Source organism: Rattus norvegicus, chromosome 4, assembly GCF_021556685.1.
Source record: "Rattus norvegicus strain SHRSP/BbbUtx chromosome 4, alternate assembly SHRSP_T2T, whole genome shotgun sequence".
Taxonomy (NCBI): Eukaryota; Metazoa; Chordata; class Mammalia; order Rodentia; family Muridae; genus Rattus; species Rattus norvegicus.
In genome coordinates this window covers 12,218,050-12,240,886 of record NC_141537.1, presented here as the reverse complement: position 1 = coordinate 12,240,886, position 22,837 = coordinate 12,218,050, and the positions used below count along the sequence as shown (strand labels likewise).

At 45.7% G+C, this 22,837-nt stretch overlaps 1 protein-coding gene across 6 annotated transcripts in view; it reads left to right on the top strand.

Moving 5' to 3' along the window:
- The first annotated feature begins 2,462 nt into the window (after nt 1-2,462).
- Nucleotides 2,463-22,837, top strand: part of Rint1 (RAD50 interactor 1) — a 35,639-nt gene continuing 15,264 nt past the window's right edge. The window contains exons 1-8 of one of the 6 annotated variants that reach the window (XM_087656369.1): nt 2,463-2,637; nt 3,061-3,106; nt 8,919-9,103; nt 13,604-13,845; nt 17,837-18,010; nt 18,098-18,297; nt 19,347-19,503; nt 22,677-22,787. In XM_087656369.1, the coding sequence (XP_087512495.1) occupies nt 19,432-19,503; nt 22,677-22,787 (183 nt within the window). In that variant the 5' untranslated portion in view covers nt 2,463-2,637; nt 3,061-3,106; nt 8,919-9,103; ... (2 more) ...; nt 18,098-18,297; nt 19,347-19,431. 6 annotated transcript variants of the gene reach the window in all.

Here is a 22,837-nt window from a genome sequence, read left to right as displayed (position 1 = left end):
GCTCTTCCTGGTTGTCAACTTGACTACATCTGGAATGAACTGCAATCCAGAATTGGAAGGCTCACCTTAGATCCTGATCTTGAGTCTGGGAGATACAAGTTTCTGATCTGGATCTTGGTATGGAGATCTTGAGGCAAAGTAGCTATGAATCCCAGGAGCTTAAGGCAAGGAGATCTCTGAGTTCAAGGTCACCTGGGACAAGGTGGTACTCACCTTTAATCTGAGACACATCTGCTGCTGGAGACTTACATAAGGATATTGGAAGAAGGAGGAGTCTCTCTTTCCCCCCTGCCTGCCTTGTGGGACTGAGCCACTGCTAGATCCTCGGACTTCCATTCACAGATGCTGCTGATTGCTGTTGGAGAGTTAGACTACAGACTGTAAGTCATCAACCAATTCTCTTACTATATAGACTACCCATAAGTTCTGGGACTCTAGAGAACCCTGACTAAGACACCTAACTAAATTCTTTCCTTTGTCTTTAATTCATTTATTCATTCATTCATTCATTCATTCATTTTTTTCTTTTTTTTAAATTTATTTGTTTATTATATAAGTACACTGTAGCTACCTTCAGACACACCAGAAGAGGAGCATTGGGTCTCACTACAGATGGCTGTGAGCCACCATATGGGTGCTGGGAATTGAACTCAGGACCTCTGGAAGAGCGGTCAGTGCTCTTAACCACTGAGCCATCTCTCCAGTCCCATTTTTTTCTTTTTAATATTGGTGCTCAGTATATAGCCCAGGCTGGCCCTGAATTCAACAGCCTCCTCCCTCAGCCTTAAAAGTACTGCAGTTAAAGACTTGTGGCACCATGCCTGGCCCGTTTCACTAATTCTTGTACATCCCCACACTCTTGGACTATGGTAAATTAATAAGACCTTACAGCTTTGTGATGTAATGTAGCCTAGACTCTGTTTTAATTTTTAATTTATTTTATTACTTTTATTTTTTAAAGTGTGTGGCTGTTTTGTCCATACGTATGGCTGTATACCAAGTGTGTGTCTGGTGCCTGGAGAGTGCAGAGACAGTGTTGGACGCCCCAGAATTAGAGTTAACAGTTGTCAGCTGCCCTAGGGGCGCCAAGAAGTGAACCTGGCTTCTCTGGAAGAGCTGCTAGCATTCTTAACTGCTGGAGCCATCTCTCTAGACTCTATTAATTGATTGATTGATTGATTGATTGATCGATCGATACAGAGTTTCACCGTATAGCTCTATCTGTCCTTCAGCTCACTCTGTAGATCAGGCTGGCTTTGAACCCATAAAGATTAACCTGCCTCTGCCTCCTGAGTTCTGGAACAAAAGGTGTGACCACTATTCCTGGTTCCTAATTTTTATTTTCATTTTATGTGTATGGCTGTTATGTTTGCGTGTATGCCTGCACCTCAGTGAGGTTTTTTCTCAGCGAGTATTTTCTATTTCCTCTAAAGGCTTTCTGTTTCTTTGTTTGTTTGTCTCCGTTTAGTCCCATTTGTTTTGGTCTCAAAGGCATTTTCCAGGGTTTGCCTGTCAAATTTCAGTGTTCTCTACCTATCTCTTGCTTCTAAGTAACTCTAGTTCCTCCTCCCTGGAAAACAGTAGAGGTTTGGGGGGCTCAGCTAGGCAAACTGGATGCCAGTTTTTGAGTGCCCTGCCTGATTCCTAGAATGTTTCAACCCTCCAAGCCTCCTACAAACAGAACTGGACCTTCCCGTTAAAAAATAAGATCATCTCTAAGCAACCTGACCAGCATTAAATAAAGATCTGGATACTGGCATTCACTGGCAAATTCCCAGTCATGCCAAACCTAGTAACTTACCCTGACACTTCTTGTCTGTATCCGCACTTTCTTTTTTATCGGGATTTGCCTAAGTATAAAACGTTCATTTATTTATAGAGCGATGGGGAGGCGTTTGGAGGTCAGAGGACAACCTGAAGGAATCGGTTCTCTCCTTCTACCACATGGGCCAGGTATGGAACCCAGGTGCCTTGGTGGCAAGTGCTTTTACACACTGAGCCATCTCGAGATGTTCTCTATGATGCTCTAGCTGATACTGAACCATCATAAGGAGGCCAAAGTATTTTCTCTCCCCTCTCCCCTCTCCCCTTTCTCCTTTCCCCTCTTCCCTCTTTTTTGAGAGACCTCGTTATCTGTGGTCAAGAGCGGCTTTGAACTCAGTGTGTAACTGGAGCTGACTTTGAACTCCTGATCCTCCTGCCTTCACCTCCCAAATTGTGGGATTACAACTGTGAGTCACTATGCCAGGGCCGAATTCTGTTTTTAATAACTCCGGAGAAGTGAAGGGAGCTCTGCCACAGAAGAGCATGCTAGCCAGCCCTCTCTGCCTGGGAAGCAGTAGGGTCGCTGGGTTTCCTGAGCGGCCGATCTGACAGCCAACCAGCAGGCGGCGCCACGGAACAGGACAGCGGCGCCACAGATACGCCTCTCTAGGCCAAGAGAACGGAACCAGAGAGTCGGCGATAGGAAGTCGAGGTGGCGCTCAACCCGGCGTCCCTGAAGGCTGGTCTGGTCGCCTAGTGTGTGTGTTCTCTAGCCGGACTCTGCAGGCCAGGCTGGCGGTGCATGGAATCCAGGACTCGAGCGGAGGCAGGATGCTTGCAGCTGGCGAGATCGGCGATGTGCCGGCAGCCCTGGTGAGGCGTCCCTGGTAACCCGGAGAAGGGACTCTGGTGACCCTGTGAGGTGGCACAGAACGCATCACCCCCCCCCCCCCCCGGGACATTGTCCCCGCAGGGTAACTTGGAAGCGTGTGGCAGTGGTTCCCACGGTCCGAGGCAGTCAAGGGCGTCCCGGGGGAGGTAGTCACGGTGCAGTGTCCGATGTCCCAGAAGATGACAGTTTTGAGAGTTGGCGGGAAGGTGGACTCAGTGTCAGGGCAGGGTAATTTGGACCCTGGGGAGGTGGTTCAGACCTCTGGGGAGGTGGCAGTAGTGTCAGGCATGCCTCTGGGAGAGGTGCCTGGGACGTCTCCGCCCGACACTACGAGACCTTTTGGAGCCCTGTATGAATTCCACTTACGTGAGTCTAACTTGTTTGCCACACCTGTTTCTCTGCAGTGCTGCCCCGAGAGCGGTGACGAAACGAAGAACACAGAGGAGAAAAGTAAGCAGGCTCCAAACCCTCAGTTCTTTTTGTCTAGTTGTCCTTCGAAGCTCGCTCTTTCAGAGTCTTTCAAAAAGAGGTTTCTTGGCCAGCTATCTTTTAAATGAAGTATCTTTTTCCTGTACGATCTTTAAACAGTAATAAATATTAGTTATCTTTGCATGTGGACTTTTATCTCTCTAAAAGAGCACTTTGACACTCTTACCTAGTGACTGGTTTGAGTTCACTGGGACCTGTCATTTTAATGAACCGCCAACTCGTTATCAGGTATTTGCTGGTCACTATTATGGGCTCCGGGGAGAGGTTTGATGATCGCTTACTTGCACTTTTGCCTTTGGTGAATATGCAGTTAAAATGTGCTGCAGGTAACACACAGCTTAGGTCCTGGGGCTTGGTCTGTGTAGGTGACAAGGAAAAGACCTGGTACCTACATTTCCTACCTAGGACAGGAAACTATGTCAGGCTGTGAGATATTTGTCATTTCACGTTGAAGAGATAAGAGTGGCAGGTTGTTAGGAATTCAGTACTCTGCAGGGGCTGGTTTTTTGTTTTTGTTTTGAAACAATGTTGAATGTAGCCCAGGTTTGCTCCAGGTTCCCTACATGACTAAGGATGACCTGGACTCCCAAGTCCACAGCCCTCTGTTTCACAGATGTTAACATGCCCAACCTTTTTAGAAGCTTTTGAAGGGTGCCCACATTTCCATGTGGCTCCTAGGAGGAAGGTTTGGCTTCTGATAAGCTCTCCCCAGCCCCTCGGAGCTTGAGAGATGGCTTGGTGCTTAAGAGTGCTTGCTGCTTTTACAGAGGGCCTGGGTTCGGTTCCCAGAGCCCACATGACAGCTCAATACTTTAGTTTCAGAGTTCTAAATGTCTGGTCCTGGCAAACCAGGCCTCTGGCTTACACATGGTACACATAAACTCATGGGAGCAAACTACATATGCACACAAATTAAATGAACAAACCCTTAAACAAATAAACCATAATTTAAAACCCCTTAGAGCTTGACATGGCCTGGGGAGTCACCGCCAGAGTTCTTGCCTCGCACTTTGGAAGCCCCAGGTTTGAATTGAGCCCTGCCACCACCACACAAACAATGAGACAGACAGACATGGACTTAGCAGTTAAGAGAATTTGAGGACCTGACTTTGATTCCCAACCCCTACAGTGTGGCTAACAGCTGCTTGGCACTAGCTCTAGGGATCCAGTGCCCTCTTCTGGCCTTTGTGTACACTGAAGAATGTGGTGCACAGACACACATGCAGACAAAACACACATACACATAACATTTCGAAAGTTTAATAAGTACCTGCCAGCCCATCCTTAAACCAAAAGTTAAAAACCAAGACAAAAAACCGAACAAGGAAACAAACCTTCTCTACCTTTGCCTACCCACATGCCTTGACTCTTCACATCAAACAATCTATCATTTTAGAATGTTAAGTGCAAACTACTTCATTAAGGACTTTGTCCTTGTCCACAGTGGCTCAGTTAATTGCTGTGTGCAATGGTGAACGCTCTTTATAAACAAATAAAACGGGAGAGACAAAAAAAATCTGCCAAGCCAGGTGTGGTGGCTCACGTCTGAAATCCCAGCCCTTTGGAGGCTGAGGCAGGAGGATTCCCATGATTTGGAGATCAGTTTAGGTCACAGAGTTAGACTGTATGTTTTTGGGTTTTAGCTCCTTATTTATTTTTTAGTTGCGTGCTGTATAGTTAAGGCTAAACTTGTCTTTTTAAAATTGAAATTATTTTCTTTAACAGGCAAATGGATAAGGAATTTTATTCAGCTATAAAGAGAAGTGGAATTGTGACATTTTCAGGAAAATAGATGGAAGCACAAATTATAATGTTGAAATAAGACAGACAGACAGATACTGCATGTTTTCCCTCATTGGTGGCATATATGGGTGTGTGTTGGTTACTGTTCTAGGGTTGTGAGGTGACACCATGCCCAAGGCAACTTAAAACAAAGCATTTAATTGGGGGCTTGCATATCAGAGGGTAAGTCCATGACTATCATGAAGGGAGCATGGACAAAGGCATGGTGTGGGACATCTGTTTCAGAGGTTTAATCCATGAGGGCAGGAAGCATGGTGGTGTGCAGCTAGACATGCTGCTAGAGAAGCAGCTGAGAGTTCTACATCTCTGAAATTGTTTTTAATGGTGTTTCGGTTACATATATGTCTGTGACAGTGTGCGGCCCTGGTGCCAGGGGAGGCCAGAGGAGGGCTTCGGCTTCAGCTTACGTGGAACTGGAATTACTGATGGTTCTAGGCCGCTGTGTGAGGGCTGGGAATCCAATCCTTGTCTTCCAAAAGCAACAAGAGCTGCTAGCTCTCCAGCCTGTCTTAAGAAAGCAAAAGTAAAATCAAGTGTGGTGCATGCCTGGAATCCCAGCACCCAAGAGGTGGAGGCAGGAGGATTAGAGATTGAAGTTAAAGTCATCCTTGACTTGTACATGGCAAGTTTGAGACAAGCTTGGGATGCACGAGATCTTTCTCAAAAGCAAATAAGCAAACATAGCTAATACAAATCTCTGTGTAAAAGGATCTCACATGCTTAAGAATATACTGTGCCCCTTTAAATAGTTACACCTGATGGGTGTGGGTTTCACTGTTTCCAGTGAAGGTCGAGCCTGTTGATACTCGCCACAACTCATTTGCTTTATTTCTGAACGATTCTTAGGAGGTCAGGACATGAGTACAGTTGGATTAGTTTGTGATTTGAGACACTGTGTCTCACGTATCCCAGGCTGGCTTTAAACTTGCCATGTAGCTGAGGATGACGCTGAACTTCCCATTTACAGGTCAGATATTATTAAAGTTTAGGTACAGAAAAGCTAGGAGACATGAATTTTAGTCTCATTTTTTTTTTTTTTTCGGAGCTGGGGACCGAACCCAGGGCCTTGCGCTTGCTAGGCAAGTGCTCTACCACTGAGCTAAATCCCCAACCCTTAGTCTCATTTTTTAACCTTTGTAGGGTGAGGCACACATTATTACTTACCGTGTAGTTTGGAAGTTGAGACTTAACCTTGTTCTATTTCTCCTACCAGTGGCCTCTTACTCCTCATGTCTGTAAACAATCTTCTAACTCTCGTTTTTTTTCTAAGTTTGTTATTTCATTTTATTGAGACAGAGTGAGAGTGAGAGAGAGAGAGAGAGAGAGAGCGAGCGAGCGTGAGCACGAGTGCAGGCATGGGCGTGTGTGTATGTGTGTGTGTGTGTGTGTGTGTGTGTGTGTGTGTGTGTGTGTGTAGGTAGGTAGGCAGGCATAGGCATGTGTATGCCATGGTATGTGTGTGTGTGTGTGTGTGTGTGTAGGCAGGCAGGCATAGGCGTGTGTGTGCCATGGTGTGTGTGTGGAGATCAGAGGACTTGTGAGTTAGCTCTGTTCTTCAACTGTGTGGCTCCTGGGCACCAGGCTTAGGACATCAGGCGTGATGGAAGGTGTCTTTACCTGCTGAGCCACGTTGCTGGCTAATTTGTTTTTAATTTATCGATTTGTTATTTTTGCAGAACTGAGAATTGAATGTGGGTTTTTGCTTAGGGTGGGCACTATCACTGAGCTCTATCCTCAGCAGCAAAATATTTTAATTTGTTTAAGTTACATAAAACAAAGGGAAAAGAATGTTTTCTGGAGTAAGGAGAAGAGAGAGAGAATACACAGCAGCAAACATGTGGTATGTAACTGCTTTTCACTTGGTGTTTGTGTGTGTATACACGTGTGTGTGCATGTACATCTCAGGACACACAATTTGCAGAAGTCATTTCTACACTTCTATATGGGTTCCAGGGATTGAATTCAGATCATTAGGCCTTTCAACAAGTCCTTTACCAAGTGAGCCGTCTCACTGGCCCTGTAAGGTTTTGTTGTTGTTTGTTTTTTATGTTTGTATTTATTACTGTTGAGTGTGCGTGTGTATGTGTGTGTGTGTGTGTGTGTGTGTGTGTGTATGTATGTGTGTGAGTGCGTGTGCGTGTGTCTGTGTAAGAACCCATTCGCCACACACCGTTCATTAATGGTAGTTAGACTGGGAGAAGAAAGCTGAGAAGCCAAATGGGAGTCTGGCACCCTCAGCTCTGCCAAGAAGCTCTCTGAGGCTTGCCTGAGGCGGGGGATGGCTGAGTCTGGCACAGTTGCCCGTCAAGTAAATGGGGCCATTGGACCACAGATTCTAGGACAATAGGAAACCATCTTATTGCTTCTAAAGCTTGCTCTTTTAAAGAGATTTTTTTGTTTTTACTGTGTAGCCCACATTGGGTTAAGACTCTGGATTCACCTGCCTCTGCCCCCTGGTATTTGATTATAGGTATGCACCACCACACTTGACTAGTCGCTTTTGAAGAGGAATTTTGATTAAAAAATGTTTTCTTGGGCTGGAGAGATGGCTCAGTGGTTAAGAGCACTGACTGCTCTTCCAGAGGTCCTGAGTTCAATTCCCAGCAACCACATGGTGGCTCACAACCATCTGTAATGGGATCCGATGCCCTCTTCTGGTGTGTCTGAAGACAGCTACAGTGTACTCATATAATAAATAAATAAATCTTTTAAAAAATGTTTTCTTAATTTGTTTAAAATGTTTAAACATTTTTTCTTTGCATAGTTGATGCTTGCTCCACAAAGTATCAGTGGCCACATAGCCTCTGTCTAGTAAAGCATCCCGTGATACTGGAAGAAGGCAGAGCCTGCAGTGTGAGGGCTGGTGTACAGGAAAGACCAGCTCTTAAGTCCAGGGTAACTAGAAGGACTCCTAAGCTGAGATGAGAGCGGAGTTCATATCCATCCCTGCCCTCTCTCTGCATCGCTTGGTTTTCTGTTACTATTATTTTTTTTTATTTTATGTGCACTAGTGTTCTGCTTGCATGTATGTCTGAAGAAGGGTGTTGGATTCCCCTGGAACAGGAGTTACAGACAGTGTGAACTGCTATGTGGATCCTGGGAATCGAACCCAGGTCTCCTGGAAGGGCGGTCAGTGCTTTAACCACTGACCTATCTCTCTAGTTTCTGCATTACTTGTTTTAATATTTAGTAAATGTTGTCCTCTATTTAGTGCCTTCTTTTGCAAGAAATAAAATGTGGTTTTTTTTTTTTTTTTTTTTTTTTAAAGATTTATTCATTTATTATATATAAGTACACTGTTGCTGTCTTCAGATACACCAGAAGAGGGCATCGGATCTCCTCATAGATGGTTGTGAGCCACCATGTGGTTGCTGGGAATTGAACTCAGGACCTCTGGAAGAGCAGTCGGGTGCTCTTAACCACTGAGCCATCTCTCCAGCCCATAAAATGTGGTTTTAAAAGTCTTATCTGTTCAGGTTTTATGGATGGGTTACCATCTTGGTTTTATTTCAGTATGTTCCAATCACAAGATACTATCGTTTTTCATATTTATTAAAGCCAGAGCAACCCTTTGATGCTAGGTCATTGTTTTGATTCCTTATCAACTTTGGAAAGTTATGTATTGTCATACTTAGGACTCTCGTAAACTCTGAGATTCAGGGAATTTTTTCCTTTTGCTTTAACTTTCTCAGCCCACAAACATCCCTGGCGATTGGTTGATTAATTGCTTTGCTGTTAATATTCAGGTACTCTCTACACATACTCAGATGCATAGGTATGGGACGAGAGACATAGTTCTGTTTAAATGATCAGGAGGTGCTGAGAATCGAACCCATGGACCGGTACATAAGAGGCCTCCGGGCCTCAGTTACCCTCTAGTGTACTGACCTGCATGTCTTTCTTATAGCCTCGTGGCTGTCACACTTCCTGTAGCGCAGAGCTGCTGAGGAGATGCTTTCCCTTTCTCTAGGTGACGTGAACACCGCAGCTCTTGTTGGAAGTGAGCAGCTCGGCCAAGGTGGCGGTGACCATGAGCTTCTTTTGTATGTGTCTGCGTTCATAGAGAAGGAGGTGGGAAGTGACCTTAAGTCTTTGAAGACACTTGGCAAACTCATAGAACAAATGACAGAGAGCAAAGTGAAGTTAGAAGAGCAGGTAAGTGCTAGCCTCCGTGCAGTGCTGTCAGCTGTCTGTGTGGAAGTGGAGCACAAGCAGCAGCGTGTGTCGCGCACAGCGTGCGCTGGCGATGCAGAGCACGAGGGGTGAGCCTCTGACTGAGAGACGGCTTTAAAGACCCCTGCTGCAGAGTTAGGAGTTAAGGAAGAGCTCTTGCTGGCTTGTGTCTTTGGAAACACAGCGATAGCTGGCACTTTGTATCGTTTTGATACAATAGTTTCTTATGCTAGCATTTTCTATCACTTTCATTTAGTAACTTCAGAATGTGCAGAAATGGTTACACACCATCATCCCAAGTGTTTAAAAATGCACAGATAGAAACATGAGTACGGTGGTAACCTCAGCACATGGAGGTCGGAGGCAACTGTGTCAGGAGTTCAAAGCCAGCCTCAGCTACAGGATGATTTCAGACCACCCTGCCATGGGTCCCTGGCATAAACAATAACAGAACCTGAGAGAGAACTGGAAGGATGATTGCTCTGAGTGCTGCCTGAAAGGTTACTTTCTTCTGCTATTACACATTTTCAGGGTTTCATTTTACTACGAACATAGTACTTGTATTTTTAAAAACCCAACAAAAATAACTTAAGCTAAAGATAAGAAGGTCCTTATAGTTGCCGCACTATCAGAGGTTGATGTTTTATCATGTAAGTAAGAAATTAGCTAGGGCGAGCCAGCTGCATATGTGGGTGTGGTCTTCATGCTCTCCCACCCGCGTGGGTCGTTAGGTTGAGCTGGGCCTCCACTCCTCTCTGCTTTCCCGTCACTCCTACTGGCAGTCTCTATGTGTAACCTGACTGCTCAGCTTTTCCATTCCTGCAAGGCTCTGTTGGAGGCTAGGATTTTCACCATGGACCACCAAATTGTGTGCCCAGGGACTGTGCTCAGGGCTTCGTGCAGGCGAGGCGGGCACACTGCCAAGCTGGGACTCAAGGCAGCACCCTGCAGACAGGATTGATGCAGGGAGCATGCAGCCTTCACACGGGTTCCAGAGCTTAGACTTGGGCAATCAGGCAGTTGACCTGCTGAGCTGCCTCCTGCTGCCCCTGGCCTTCAGAAATCTATCCTTAGTGTTCTCAGTGTGTGAGTAGGCTTCATGATGACATTTTCATACATGTATACCTCTGGACTTTGCACATGCCTGCTCTCTGTCCTTCCTCTCTATCTGTCAGACAGAGGAACCCCTTCTACCCCACATAAGTCTTCAGCAATACCAAGGCAGCCTCACACCCCAGCTCTTCCCCAGCCCCTTGGCAGCCAGTGGCCTTAGTGTGCTCCTGCTTCACTGCCAGTCCTGTCTTCTCAGTAGACGAACATATTTAGGTCTTTCCCATAAAACAAACCAAAATCCTCCCCTTCATTTTTGAGTAGGCGTCTGTTCATTCTTCAGTCAGGCTTCTCAAAACCTTCATCATCGCTCTCCGCTTTCTAGCCTGCCATTAGCTCCTTTACCCCTTTAATCAAGCTTGCTTCCCTGAAGTCCACAAAGACCTGCTAAAGTCCATCATCCAGCCTTGTCGTAGCCAGGGTTCCATTGCTGTGAGCAGACACCATGACCAGGGCAACTCTGATGAGGAAAACATTTCACTGGGGCTGGCTTACAGTTTTAGAAGTTTGGTCCATTATCATCATGGTGGGAAGCATGGCAGTGCCAAGGCAGATACGGTGCAGGCTTCTACATCTTGATCTGCAGGATGTAAGGAGGAGACTGTGCTATGCTGAATATAGGAGACCTGGAAGTCCGCCCCCACAGTGACACACTTCCTCCAACAAGGCCACGCCTCCTAATAAGGCCACTCCCCTTAGGCCGAGCATTCACATTCTATGGGGACTGTATTTCAAACCGCCACAGATTTAAAAGTGAGCATGTCTCAAATTATCCTCTTTTGTCTCAGGTTTCCTTCAGTGGCTACCAGTGTCACCATCTGCCTAACACTCAGGTCTTGCTTTCTAACACTGTGATCAAAAGCACCTTGGGGAAGGAAGGTGGTTTTGGCTTACACTTGCATGTCATGGTCCATCATTGGAGAAAGTCTAGGCCCGAACTGATGCAGAGCTCTTGTGAAAATGTCTACTGGCTTATCCCTCATGGCTCACACAGCTAGGCTTTTTATAACTGAGGACCACCTGCCCCGGGGTGGCACTGCCCGGGGTGGCTCTGCCCGGAGTGGCTCTGCCCGGGGTGGCAGTATCCGGGGTGGCTCTGCCCGGGGTGGCTCTATCTGGGGTGGCTCTGCCCGGGGTGGCTCTGCCCGGGGTGGCTCTGCCCGGGGTGGCACTGCCCGGGGTGGCAGTATCCGGGGTTGGACTCTTCCACATTAAGCGAGGAAATGCCCACAGGCTTGCCTGAAGGCCTGTGTGATGGAAGCCTCTTCTCAGAGGACTCTCTAGCTTGTGTCAGTTTGACAAACTCCAACCAGCCCTGCGTCCTAGGAGTCTGCTGCTTGCCTTCCTTCCTCCCTCCTAAACTAAGTGTCCCTGCAGCCCCTGTGACTGCTGCGATCCTGCCTCTTCCCCCCCGCCCAGCTCCTTGGCTGTCTCTCTTCTTCCCTTCAGTTGGAGTCTGTCCGTTAGGAGAAGGCGGCTCTGGTACATGTTCAGGTGTCAGGAGCGCTACTGTAGCACACCGTTTCTCCTAGCCCCTAGGTCAGGCGATTTTGTTGGTGATGAGAGAGAGATCACTCTGGCCCTGACTGGCTTGGAAGTCCTTCTGTACACCAGGCTGACCTGGAACTCACAGAGCCCTACCTTTGTGTGCCCCGGTGTGTGCCGCCATGCCCAGACTAGTTTGTTACTTGTGAGAATGCATGCTTATATGTGTGTCTGCCATACTTAAGGCAGATGTCGCCTTTATGTCTCCAGCCTAGTGCTGGGTTCAGAGCGTCTAATCAGGCTTGATTGTGCTGAAATTCCATACAATTCTGTGTAGTTCTGAGTGTGGTGACATTAGCCTGTAATCTCAGAACTCAACAGATGGAAACAGAATGTTCAGAAATCCAAGGCCAGCTCAGGATGTATGAGACTATCTCAAAATAAAAATAAAATATTACTCATTGAATCTGATGTCATATATGTTTACCATATATGGTAAAAACATTTAAAACAGTTCAATAAAAATATCCCATAATTATATCCCATAAAGATATCCTTTAGTAAATGACATGTCTAAAGACATTACCTGAATATCTTCTTACCAAATCAGTAGGTCTCATCCTAGGCCTCAGCAAAATATAGGGGACTAGATGCATTTTGGGTGTACGAGGCAAGGCTTCATGTGACTCAGGCTCACCTCAAACTCCTCCGTAGCTGAGGTTGATATGGAACTCCTGATCTTTCGGCCTCTACCTCCCAAGTGCTGAGGTTACAGGGCTATGCCACCCTGCCTACTTTAAAAGATCTTTTTTCCTGTGATGCTGGGAATTGAACAGAGTCGATGCACACGAGGCTGTGGTCTGCTGTTGAGACCCATCCCAGCTGCATCATCAGTACATCCTGAAACATGCTGCATTTGTGTTTCGAAGGAAAATGACTTAGTAGGTGAAGAAGAGATCTCTGACTGTGTGCTTTCAAAGTGTTCCAGACACTTGCTAAAGAGCCATGTATTGGGAGGGAGGTATCTATCTATCTATCTATCTATCTATCTATCTATCTATCTATCTATCTATCTATCTATCTATCATATTTATACATCTCATATAGCATTATATGTTTGGGTTGATTGCTACAGATTGAAGAAATTGAACTTTTTAAGTGTGTGTGTGTGTGTGTATGTGTGTGTGTGTGTGTGTGTGTGTGTGATATGTGTGCATGAGCATACAGACAAATAGGTCAGAGGTCAATGCGATCAATGTCTAGTGTCTATCTCTAGCACCGTCTGCCTGTTTCTGTAAGGCAGGGTCTCTTACTGAACCTGACGCTCACTGATTTAGCTGGACAGCTGGCCACTGAGCAGTTTCCACCTGCCTCTGCTCTCCCAGCACAAGGGCTACAGACACATTGTTGTGCCTGGCTTTTTTCGCGGGTGCTGGGGAATCCAAAAATAGGTACTCATGTTTGTGTGACAATGTTTGTTTACCTACAAAGCTACCTTCCATTCCTTGGTTTGTTCTTTTTGAGACTGTCTTATGTAGCCTAGGCTGGCCTAGAACTCAATAAATAGCCAAGGCTGACCTTGAAGTACTGGTTCTGTGCTTCTGACTCCCAGCTTCTGGGACTAGCCAAACCTTTTGTTTGGTGGGTTTTTATATTTTGTTTTTAAGACAGAGTCTCTTCTGTAACTGAAACTGGCCTGGGACTCTGTAGTCTTGAGTTTACATAGATTTTTGTGCACCTACCTTCTGAGTGCTGAGATTACAAATGTGGACTATGTCAGCTAACTTGAAATTATTAGTGGGAGTCTTTGAGTTCTGTTGGAGCATGTTTTTGGAAAAGACCTAACTAGCATTTTACCTCATTGCTAATATTTTTGTGTGTTGTCAGGTACTTACGATTTCATCAGAAATCCCTAAAAGAATTCAAAGTGCTTTAAAAGATGCAGAGGAGGCCAAACAAGCCCTTGGTGACATTCTAGGGCAGGAGGCACCTCTCTTCAGCTCCATCAACAGCCATTTACTGATTGCCCAGCCCTGGACGGATGACCTAGGGGCCATGATCAGCCAGATAGAAGAGATTGAGCGACATCTCACTTACCTTAAGTGGGTGTCACAGATCGAGGAGCTGAGGTACGGTGGCATTGTTCCAGGATGACAGTTTCCTCCAAGGCTCAGGGAGTGTATCTGTGCTATTAAATAATTGAGTTAATTACAGATTATAATTCTACCTGTCTTTAGGAAAATAGCATTATTATAATGCTTATTTTGTTTTATTGTGAGAACATAAACTTTTCAGGGAGCTTAATTTGCATTTGAAAGAACATGTTGTGGACAGGTTAAATTTCATTGCTGTTGTTTTTGAGACCGGGTTTCTCTGTGTAGCCCTGGCCATCCTGGAGCAGCCTGTAGACCAGACTGGCCTCTGTAAGTTAAAATTTTAAGGCTAAGCAGTTGTACTAAATGCTAGGTTTCCCTGAGTATGCTTGTCAGTATTCCTACTACTATTAAGAATTGTCAAATACTGACCTATATTTTGTCACTAGAATATGAACTTCTTTAAATTAACATTTATCTATTTATTTCATGTATGTGAGTACACTGTCACTGTCTTCAGCCACACCAGAAGAAGATATTAGGTCCCATTACAGATGGTTGCGAGCCACCATGTGGTTGCTGGGGATTGAACTCAGGATCTCTGGGAGAGCAGTCAGTGCTCTCAACCACTGAGCCATCTCTCCAGCCCAAATTTAAAAATTTAAAATATGGGTATCATCTAATAAGAACTGCATTGTTAGAAGCTGAAAGATGGCTTAGCTGTTAGAAGCATTTGCTGTTCTTACAGAGGATTCTATTTCTGGGATTCACACCTCTGTAACTTTAGTGCAGGGGGATCTGATGCCCTCTTCTGGTCTCCATTGGCACCGCACAGTATGGTACATGTACCACAGGAAAGCACTTGCACACATAAAATAAATAAGTGATTGGATGGGCAGTGATGTCATATATCTTTAATCCCAGCACTTGGAGGCAGAGGCAGATGGATCAGTGTCTGTCAGAGGCCAGCCTGGTCTAGAGAGTGAGGATCAGGACAGCCAGAACTGCACAGAGAAACCCTGTCTCAAAAAATAAGTCAGTCAGTAAGTAAATGAGTGGATGTTTAAAAAGAGCTGTGGGCTGGGCTAGAGCATGGGTAATGCCTATGACTAGGGACTGAAGCAGGAGGTTTGTTTTAGGTCAGCTTTGTCTACACAGTGAATTCCAGGAAAACCCAGTCTCCAAATCAACAACAAAAGGACAGCACAGTTAGGCCAGGGAGATGGTGCAAACCTGTGATCTCGACTACTGGGAGGCTGAGGCAGGAGGATAGCCAAGATCAGTCTATGGCTAAATGACCAGACCTTCCCTAAAAAAAAAAAAAAAACCCTCAAAAACCCAAAAACCAAAACAAATAAATCAAAAACTATACATTGTTTTTAGACAAATAACAGAGTTGAACTATCTTTGAGTAAGGAAAAATAAGAAAGTTCTTTCGATAAAGGAGAAATACAGTTCACATATGTTTTGTGAACACTGCAGGTTGATTACATCTGGTCTTGCCTCTCAAGCCAGAGCAACATTTCTGCCTCGGTGAGATTATTCTGTTTCATGGTCTGTTCCTCTGTGTCCTCCACATTGAACACTGTTGTCTTCCTTTATTTTCTGAGACAGTCAGTCCCTTATTAAACCCAGAGCTCACGCATTGGCTAGGCTGGCTGGCTAGCGACTCACCAACGTCCCGAGTGTCCTGGTCCTGTGCTGGGACTGCAGGTGCATTCGCACGCCTTTACTTCTTCTGTGGGTGTTAAGGATGCAGACCCAAGTCATGAAGTCTGCCCAGCAGTCCTTTATGTAGTGAGCGTCTCTCCCCAGGGCCTTCCCTAAAGGACTTTCAACTCTGCGTACCTCAGTTCTCTCTGCCCCTCTGAAGGAACACAACAAGAAAGGGTAATACTAGCGGCCTTCATAAGCAGAATAGGTTGTGTGAAAGTTTCCCTTTCATAGTAGCCAAAGAGATCGACCAAAACAAGACGTTAGTTCTCAGTAACCTTTTTGGTACCTGAATTATTTAAGAGAATTTTAACCCAGGAATCAGATTGAGTAAGAATGAAACTAACAGTGAGCACCATACACACAGTTACTTCACTCCCTTAATAGAGATTTTCCTCAGGTCTTTGTGATAACGTTTCTATTTCCATTGTCCTGAACTCATGAGACTTTCATCTCCAAGTTTCCCTCTAACAACTAGTTCTTATTCTGCTCTCTCTCCCCTTCCTCTTTCTCTACTTCTATCTGTCAATCTCTCTGTCTCCCTCCCTCCCTCACTACTCCTCCCCTCTCTCTCCCCGCTCCTTGCTCCTCCCTGCCACCCCCTCAGCTGAAGCAGTATCCTGGCAGAGTGTATGGACATACGAGATCATTGTCACATGGCCATTGTCACTCCGTTCTTTTCTGGGCTCTGAGTGACCTTCGGGCTTCAGTGTTTTATAATTCTAGAAATTTTATGTTGTGTGGTTAGTTATACACTTTCTGTTCTTTTATAGAATAACATTTTGGGTTTTGAGATTGGGTTTCAATGTAGCCTTGGCTGACCTGGAACTCACTCTGTAGACCAGGTTGGCCTTGAACTCACAGAGATCTGCCTATCTCCACCTCCTGAGGGCTGAAATTAAAGGCATGTACCCTTGTGCCTATCACATTTCTTTCTTTTTTTCTAAAGATTTATTTGTTTATCTTTCGTATATGAGTGCCCTATCATGTATCCCTGCACACCAGAAGAAGGCATCAGATACCAGTACAGATGGTTGTGAGCCACCATTCGGGTACTGGGGTTTGAACTTGGGACCTCTGGAAGAGCAGCCAATACTCTAACCGCTGAGCCACTTCTTCAGCCCCATCTCATTTCTTTTTTTAATTGAATGGTTTATGCTGGCCTTGTGGCCCCATGAATTCCTCATCCTTCTGCCTCTGTTTCCCTGATGTATACCACAAGGATTACATGTTTGTGCGCTGGGCCTGAGTACGTTTGTACATTTTTAGAAGCATAATGGTCTTAATCTAATGTAACAATTTGGAATGCATTATTTTATGTAGAAATGGTAAGCAAGGTGCAAAGTAGATAAGAACTGAAGGTCACTGTCCTTCCCTGTCCCAGATGCTAGTCACATTGCCCCAGGCACATTGGCTTGGATGACAGAAGTCCTGCCTGCAGGACTGTGACACATCTGTCCTCAGGAGGAGCGGGGAGGGGTGGGTGGAGGGAAACATCTGGACCACAGGCTCTTAGGGTATTAAAGGAGGGCTCCATGTTCCTGCAGATGTGACTGTTGGGTGAAGTAAGTAGTCAAGCCATGGCAATCCTTCATTCCACCTTAGATGCGACTTATGTCAAACAGGAAGGAGAAGTTTTTCTGAGCTTAAAATTATCCCCAAGAAGTAGGCACAGTGGTTTCAATGCAAGCATAAATACTTGAGTTCAGTCTCTAGTACCTGCATTAAAAAGCTAAACTGGAGAGGCAGACAGAATTCCTGGAGTTTGCTGACCAGATGGACAGTCTGGAATCTAGACTCCAGATGGACTGGTGAGCTCCAGGTCAGTAGAGACCTTGTCTCAAAAATAAGGGAGAGAGTGACTGAAAAGGGTACCTGGCATTGACCTCTAGGTACACACACCACACACACCATAGACAACACACACACACATATCACACAACACATACATGCCTCACACCACACACACAACACACACATACCACACACATACATACTCACATCACAATACACATATACATATACACACACATAACACATATCACACAACACAGACACAGACACACCCCACACACACCCTACACACACCCCACACACCCTACACACACCCCACACACCCCACACACACAACATACACATATCTCACACCACACACACACACACACACACACCACACACACCACACCGCACCACACTCACCACACACACCCCACACACACACCACACACACACACACACACACACACACACACACACACACACACACTCATTCCACAGAAACTCTCACTGACATGTGTTTTGCTTTGTCCCGCAGTGATAACATTCAGCAGTACCTGATGACCAATAGTGTGCCAGAGGCAGCCTCTACCCTGGTGACCATGACAGAACTGGACATCAAGCTTCAGGAGTCATCCTGTACTCATCTTCTTAGTTTCATGAGAGCCACAGTTAAATTCTGGTATAAAATTCTCAAGGACAAGCTTACCAGGTAGGAAACATCTCATGTTGACTGCTTCCTGATGCGTACTTGATGGTGTAATAGATCACATGTAACCTTGTTTCTTTTCTGTTACAGTGATTTCGAGGAGATTTTAGCACAGCTTCATTGGCCATTCATTACACACACCCAGTCTCAAGCTGTTGGTGCGAGCCGACCTGCCAGTACCCCTGAGACGTACGCTAGCCTGGAGACACTGTTTTGTCAGCTCTTGAAACTACAGGCCTCGTATCTTTGTTGGAGTGGAAACTTACTAAACTCTCAACAGTAGATTTGTGGTTAGTGAGTGACACGTGCTGGGCTCATGACAGAGTGGTAGAGCGCATGACGCACTGGATCAACCTCCATGATCAGGGGAGAAAGGTTTCCAAGTGGCCATGTAGCCAGAGTGAGGGCCCTGGGCTAGACTTATGTGAACCCGCCTATTGGAGATTATATATTATCTTTAAAGATGAATTGTGGCAGAGCTGTAAAACAGTTCTAAGATGAATGACTGTCTTAGCCAGTGTTCTGTTGCTGTGAACAGACACCATGACCATGGCAACATTATAAAGGACAACATTTAGCTGAGGCCAGCCTAGTTCCAGAGGTTCTGTCCGTTATTGTCATGGTGGGAAGCCTGGCAGCACACAGGCCCACATGGCACTGGAGAAGGGGCTGAGAGGAGTCATCCGGATTGGCAGCCAGAAGGAAGATAGAGACACCGCAAAGCCTACTCCCAGTGACACACTTTCTCCAACCAGGTCACACCCCCTAATAGTGCCACTCCCTGTGGGCCAGCCTATGGGTGCCACGCCATCCAAAGCAGCCCAGCAGATGACCCGTGTTGGCATTCCATACCGGCCCTTTAGGACAGGAAACCCAATCGGCAGTGGGAGGAACCTGAGTAACAGTATTGGAGAAATGGTTGGTTGCCTAACTCGATTTCCTGAAGACTGATTGGTTCTAAAGACATTTCATGTCGTGAGTGATTATTTCATAAGCATGTGTGTGTGTCTGTGCACCACGCCTTGTGCCTGTGGAGGTCAGAAGAGAGAGCATCAAGATCCCGACACCATTGTTAAGGTTGATGGTGAGCCAACATGTGGGTGCTGGGAACTGAGCCCAATCCTCTACAAGAGCAACAAATGCTCTTAACTTGTCACCTCTCCAGCCCCTAAACACCTTCTTGGTGAATTCCCATTCAGTATCAAGTTACGTTTTGCATTATTTGTATTAAACCTTTTGCTAAGTATTAATACCTTTGTTAAAAAAGTTTATTGTGTGTGGGCGTACTTGTGTGTATAAATATAATTTTGATTCTTTTTCCTTGACTTGCCCGTGTCAGAGATGAATTATTGACTGAGTCAAAACAACTCCCAGAAAAATACTGTCTTCCTGCCTCTCCTTCTGTGGCCCTGCCCATCCAGATCATGCTGGTTCCCCTTCAGAAGAGATTCAGGTACCACTTCAGAGGCAGCCGGCAGACCAACGTCATCAGCAAGGTGTGCTTGGCCAGAGTGTGCTTCACTCTCTCCTCCGTGGTTATGTTTGTGAGACAGGGTCTGAGGAGAGCCCCGGCTGAGTCAGACTCCGCTCCCTCTGCATCTGCCTCCCAAGGGCTGGGGTCCCACAGTGTCCATCCTACCCTGAGTGTTCATTAGTAGTGAGTGTTGCCTGTGGACTTTTACATGATTAGCCTCAAGGCCTGTCTGTCTTCACGTTTCTGTTTTCCCTTCTCTGTCGGTTCCTGCCTCCTCGCTGCACTCTGTAGGCGTGACTGGGGCTCAGGTTGACAGGTTGCCAGTATCTGTGCCGTCTTTGGGACGTCATCACGTTGTGTTCGTGTGTGCAGGCTTTACAGCCACCTGGACCTCACTGCACAGACCGCTCCTGCACATAGATAAACAGAAAGAAAGAAGTGAGTTCCACAGGAGAGAGCACAGGTGCCATGGTGACTCAGCTACGGAGGACATATACCATGGCAAGGAGTGACGGAATAAGTCAGTTAAAGGAAGTCGTTACCAACACTTGATCTGAGAGAGCACTTTGTTCTTGATGGCTGCTGCAGCCGAGGCAGTGTATGGAGCTGGGCTCACCAAGTGTTCTGAATTAAGAGCAAGACCACAGCAGATATTTTTCAGGTCATATGAGTGAACTTAGTGGCAGTGGGTCTTCTGTTTTGTTTAGACTGTTGTTGGGACTGCACAGTCATTTAGTCCTCAGTAGTCAATGAGACAGAGCATAAACTAAACATTTAGAAAATGTAAGAAAATTCTGGATTGGATTGGCTCATTTTGAAAGAGTGATCCTAATGAATTTAGTATACTGTCACTGAGACAGTCCTTGGGATTAGATGCTGCCACCCTTGTTTATCCCCAACTGAAAACACTTGGGGATTTGCCAGTCAGTGCTAGGGACTGAAGCCAGGGCTTGCCTGTTCAAGGCAAGTGCTCTATCCCTTAGTTAGAGCCCTAGCTATAAAAAACAGGAAACACACATGCACATGTGTGTGGTATGTGTGTCTGTATATGTGTGTGTGTTGTGTGTGTTGTGAATGTGTGTGTATATGTTGTGTGTGTTTTGTGTGTGTGGTGTGTGTGGTGTGTATGGTATGTATGTGTGTATGTGTTGTGTGTATATGTGTGTGTGGTATGTGTTTGTGTATGTGTGTTGTATGTGGTATGTGTGTATATGTGTGTGTATATATGTGTGTGTTGTATGTGTGTGGTGTGTATGTATATGTGTGTGTTATGTGTGTATATGTAAGTGTGGTGTGTTTGTGTGTGTGTGGTATGTGTGGTGTGTCTGGTGTGCGTGTGTATGCACGTGTGTATGTGTGTGTGTACCCAGAGGTCAATGCCAGATACCCTTTTCAGTCACTCTCTCCCTTATTTTGAGACAAAGTCTCTACTGAACCTGGAGCTCATCGGTTCATCTGTTCATGTTCACTGAGTTTTAAGTTGTTGTCTAGAAAAACTTATATGTGTGCAGAATCCTCTCTAAAGACAAAGTAAAATCTTTATGTGGGGTGAGTGAGTGACATGGCCCAGTGGGGGAAACCACCTCCAAGTTTGAGTGTGATCCCTAGGACCCATGTGGTCACAAGAGAAAAGTAACTCCCAAAGGTGTCATCTGATTGCCACAGTGACACTTGTCCACCCACCCAGACACATCCATTCTAGCATGCATATATGCACAGAGAAAAGTGTAATACTTTGAAATGCTCTGCCTGTTTCCTTTGTACATCACACCCAGTTTACAGCGTAGATGTATTAGTAATTAGGCCACTAGACTCTTTTCCTTACTTTACCTTTTGGAAAGAGGAAGCAGCAGAAAGTCTTGTTTAAAAAGTAGTTGGGGGGGGGGGGTGTTGGGGATTTAGCTCAGTGTAGAGCACTTGCCTAGCAAGCACAAGGCCCTGGGTTCAGTCATCAGCTCCAAACAAAAAAAGAAAAGAAAAAAAAAAGTGTTTGGGGAAGCAGGTCAGTCTCAACAGAGCATTTGTCCCGCTCACGTGAAGCCCCATGTTGGTCCCCAGTACCACATACGTCACGTGTGATGCGCATATTGATGTCATGTGTGAAATCCTGGCACTGGGAAAGTAGAGGTGACAAGACCTGAAGCCCGTCACCCTCAGTAACATAGAGATTTTTGAGGCTAGCTTGGGCTACGTGAGATCTATCTCAGAACCTTCTTTTTGGAATGCTATTTCAGAAATATCAGTTGTTAGTAATACCTCATCACGCTAGGCTTAGAGGGCTTTACAAAGTTTGTGTGTAGGTCAGAGCAACATCTGTGGGAGTTAGTGCTCTCCCTCCCCCACGTTGGTTCCAGGGATCAAGCTCAGGTTGGCAGGTTTGCTGGCAGGCGCCTTTACCCCGGGGCCATCCTGCTGGTGTGGCTTGTTTTATCTTGCTCTGGGATGAGGGCGTGTGCTGGGCAGATGCTCCTCTTTTTTTTTTTTTTTTTTTTTTTTTTTTTGGTTCTTTTTTTCGGAGCTGGGGACCGAACCCAGGGCCTTTCACTTCCTAGGCAAGCGCTCTACCACTGAGCTAAATCCCCAACCCCCCAGATGCTCCTTCTTGCGTGTGTGAGGGACTTTTCCTCAGTATTGTTCTTAAGCCTTCTCTTCCTCTTTTCTGTGATGCTGGGATTCAAACAAGGCTTTTTATAGCCAGGCAAACGTTATACTTCAAAACCACACCTAACCCCAATGTGGCATTTTAAATTACGAGTTTACTGAGTTAGGCCACATTATTAGCATTTGTTGTGGAAGTATACTGGGAAACATTTGATTATGAAGTCTTTTGTGAGTTTGAAGTGCAGGGTAAGAATTGCTTTCTTGGGCTGGAGAGATGGCTCAGTGGTTAAGAGCACTGACTGCTCTTCCAGAGGTCCTGAGTTCAATTCCCAGCAACCACATGGTGGCTCACATCCATCTATAATCAGGTCTGGTGCCCTCTTCTGGCCTGCAGGTGCATACATGCAGGCAGAAAGCTGTATGATGTATACATAATAAATAAATAAATGTTTAAAAAAAAAAAAAGAATTGCTTTCTTACATATAGGAGTTTTCAGTTAATTTTTATGTCTGTCCATAACTATGTGCATTTAATTAGACTTTCCCGTCATCGTAGAGTGAATGCAGAACTAACCCCATTTTCCCTTCCTCTTAGCCTGAATGGTACTTCGCTCAGGTACTTCTGTGGATTGGAAGCCATTCTCACTTTCTGGATGAGAAGATCCAGCCAATACTGGATAAAGTGGGTTCTGCAGTGAACGCAAGGGTAAGAGGCTGAGCCCCGTGCACTCCGGCTTCCTGGAGGCCCCCTGGGCA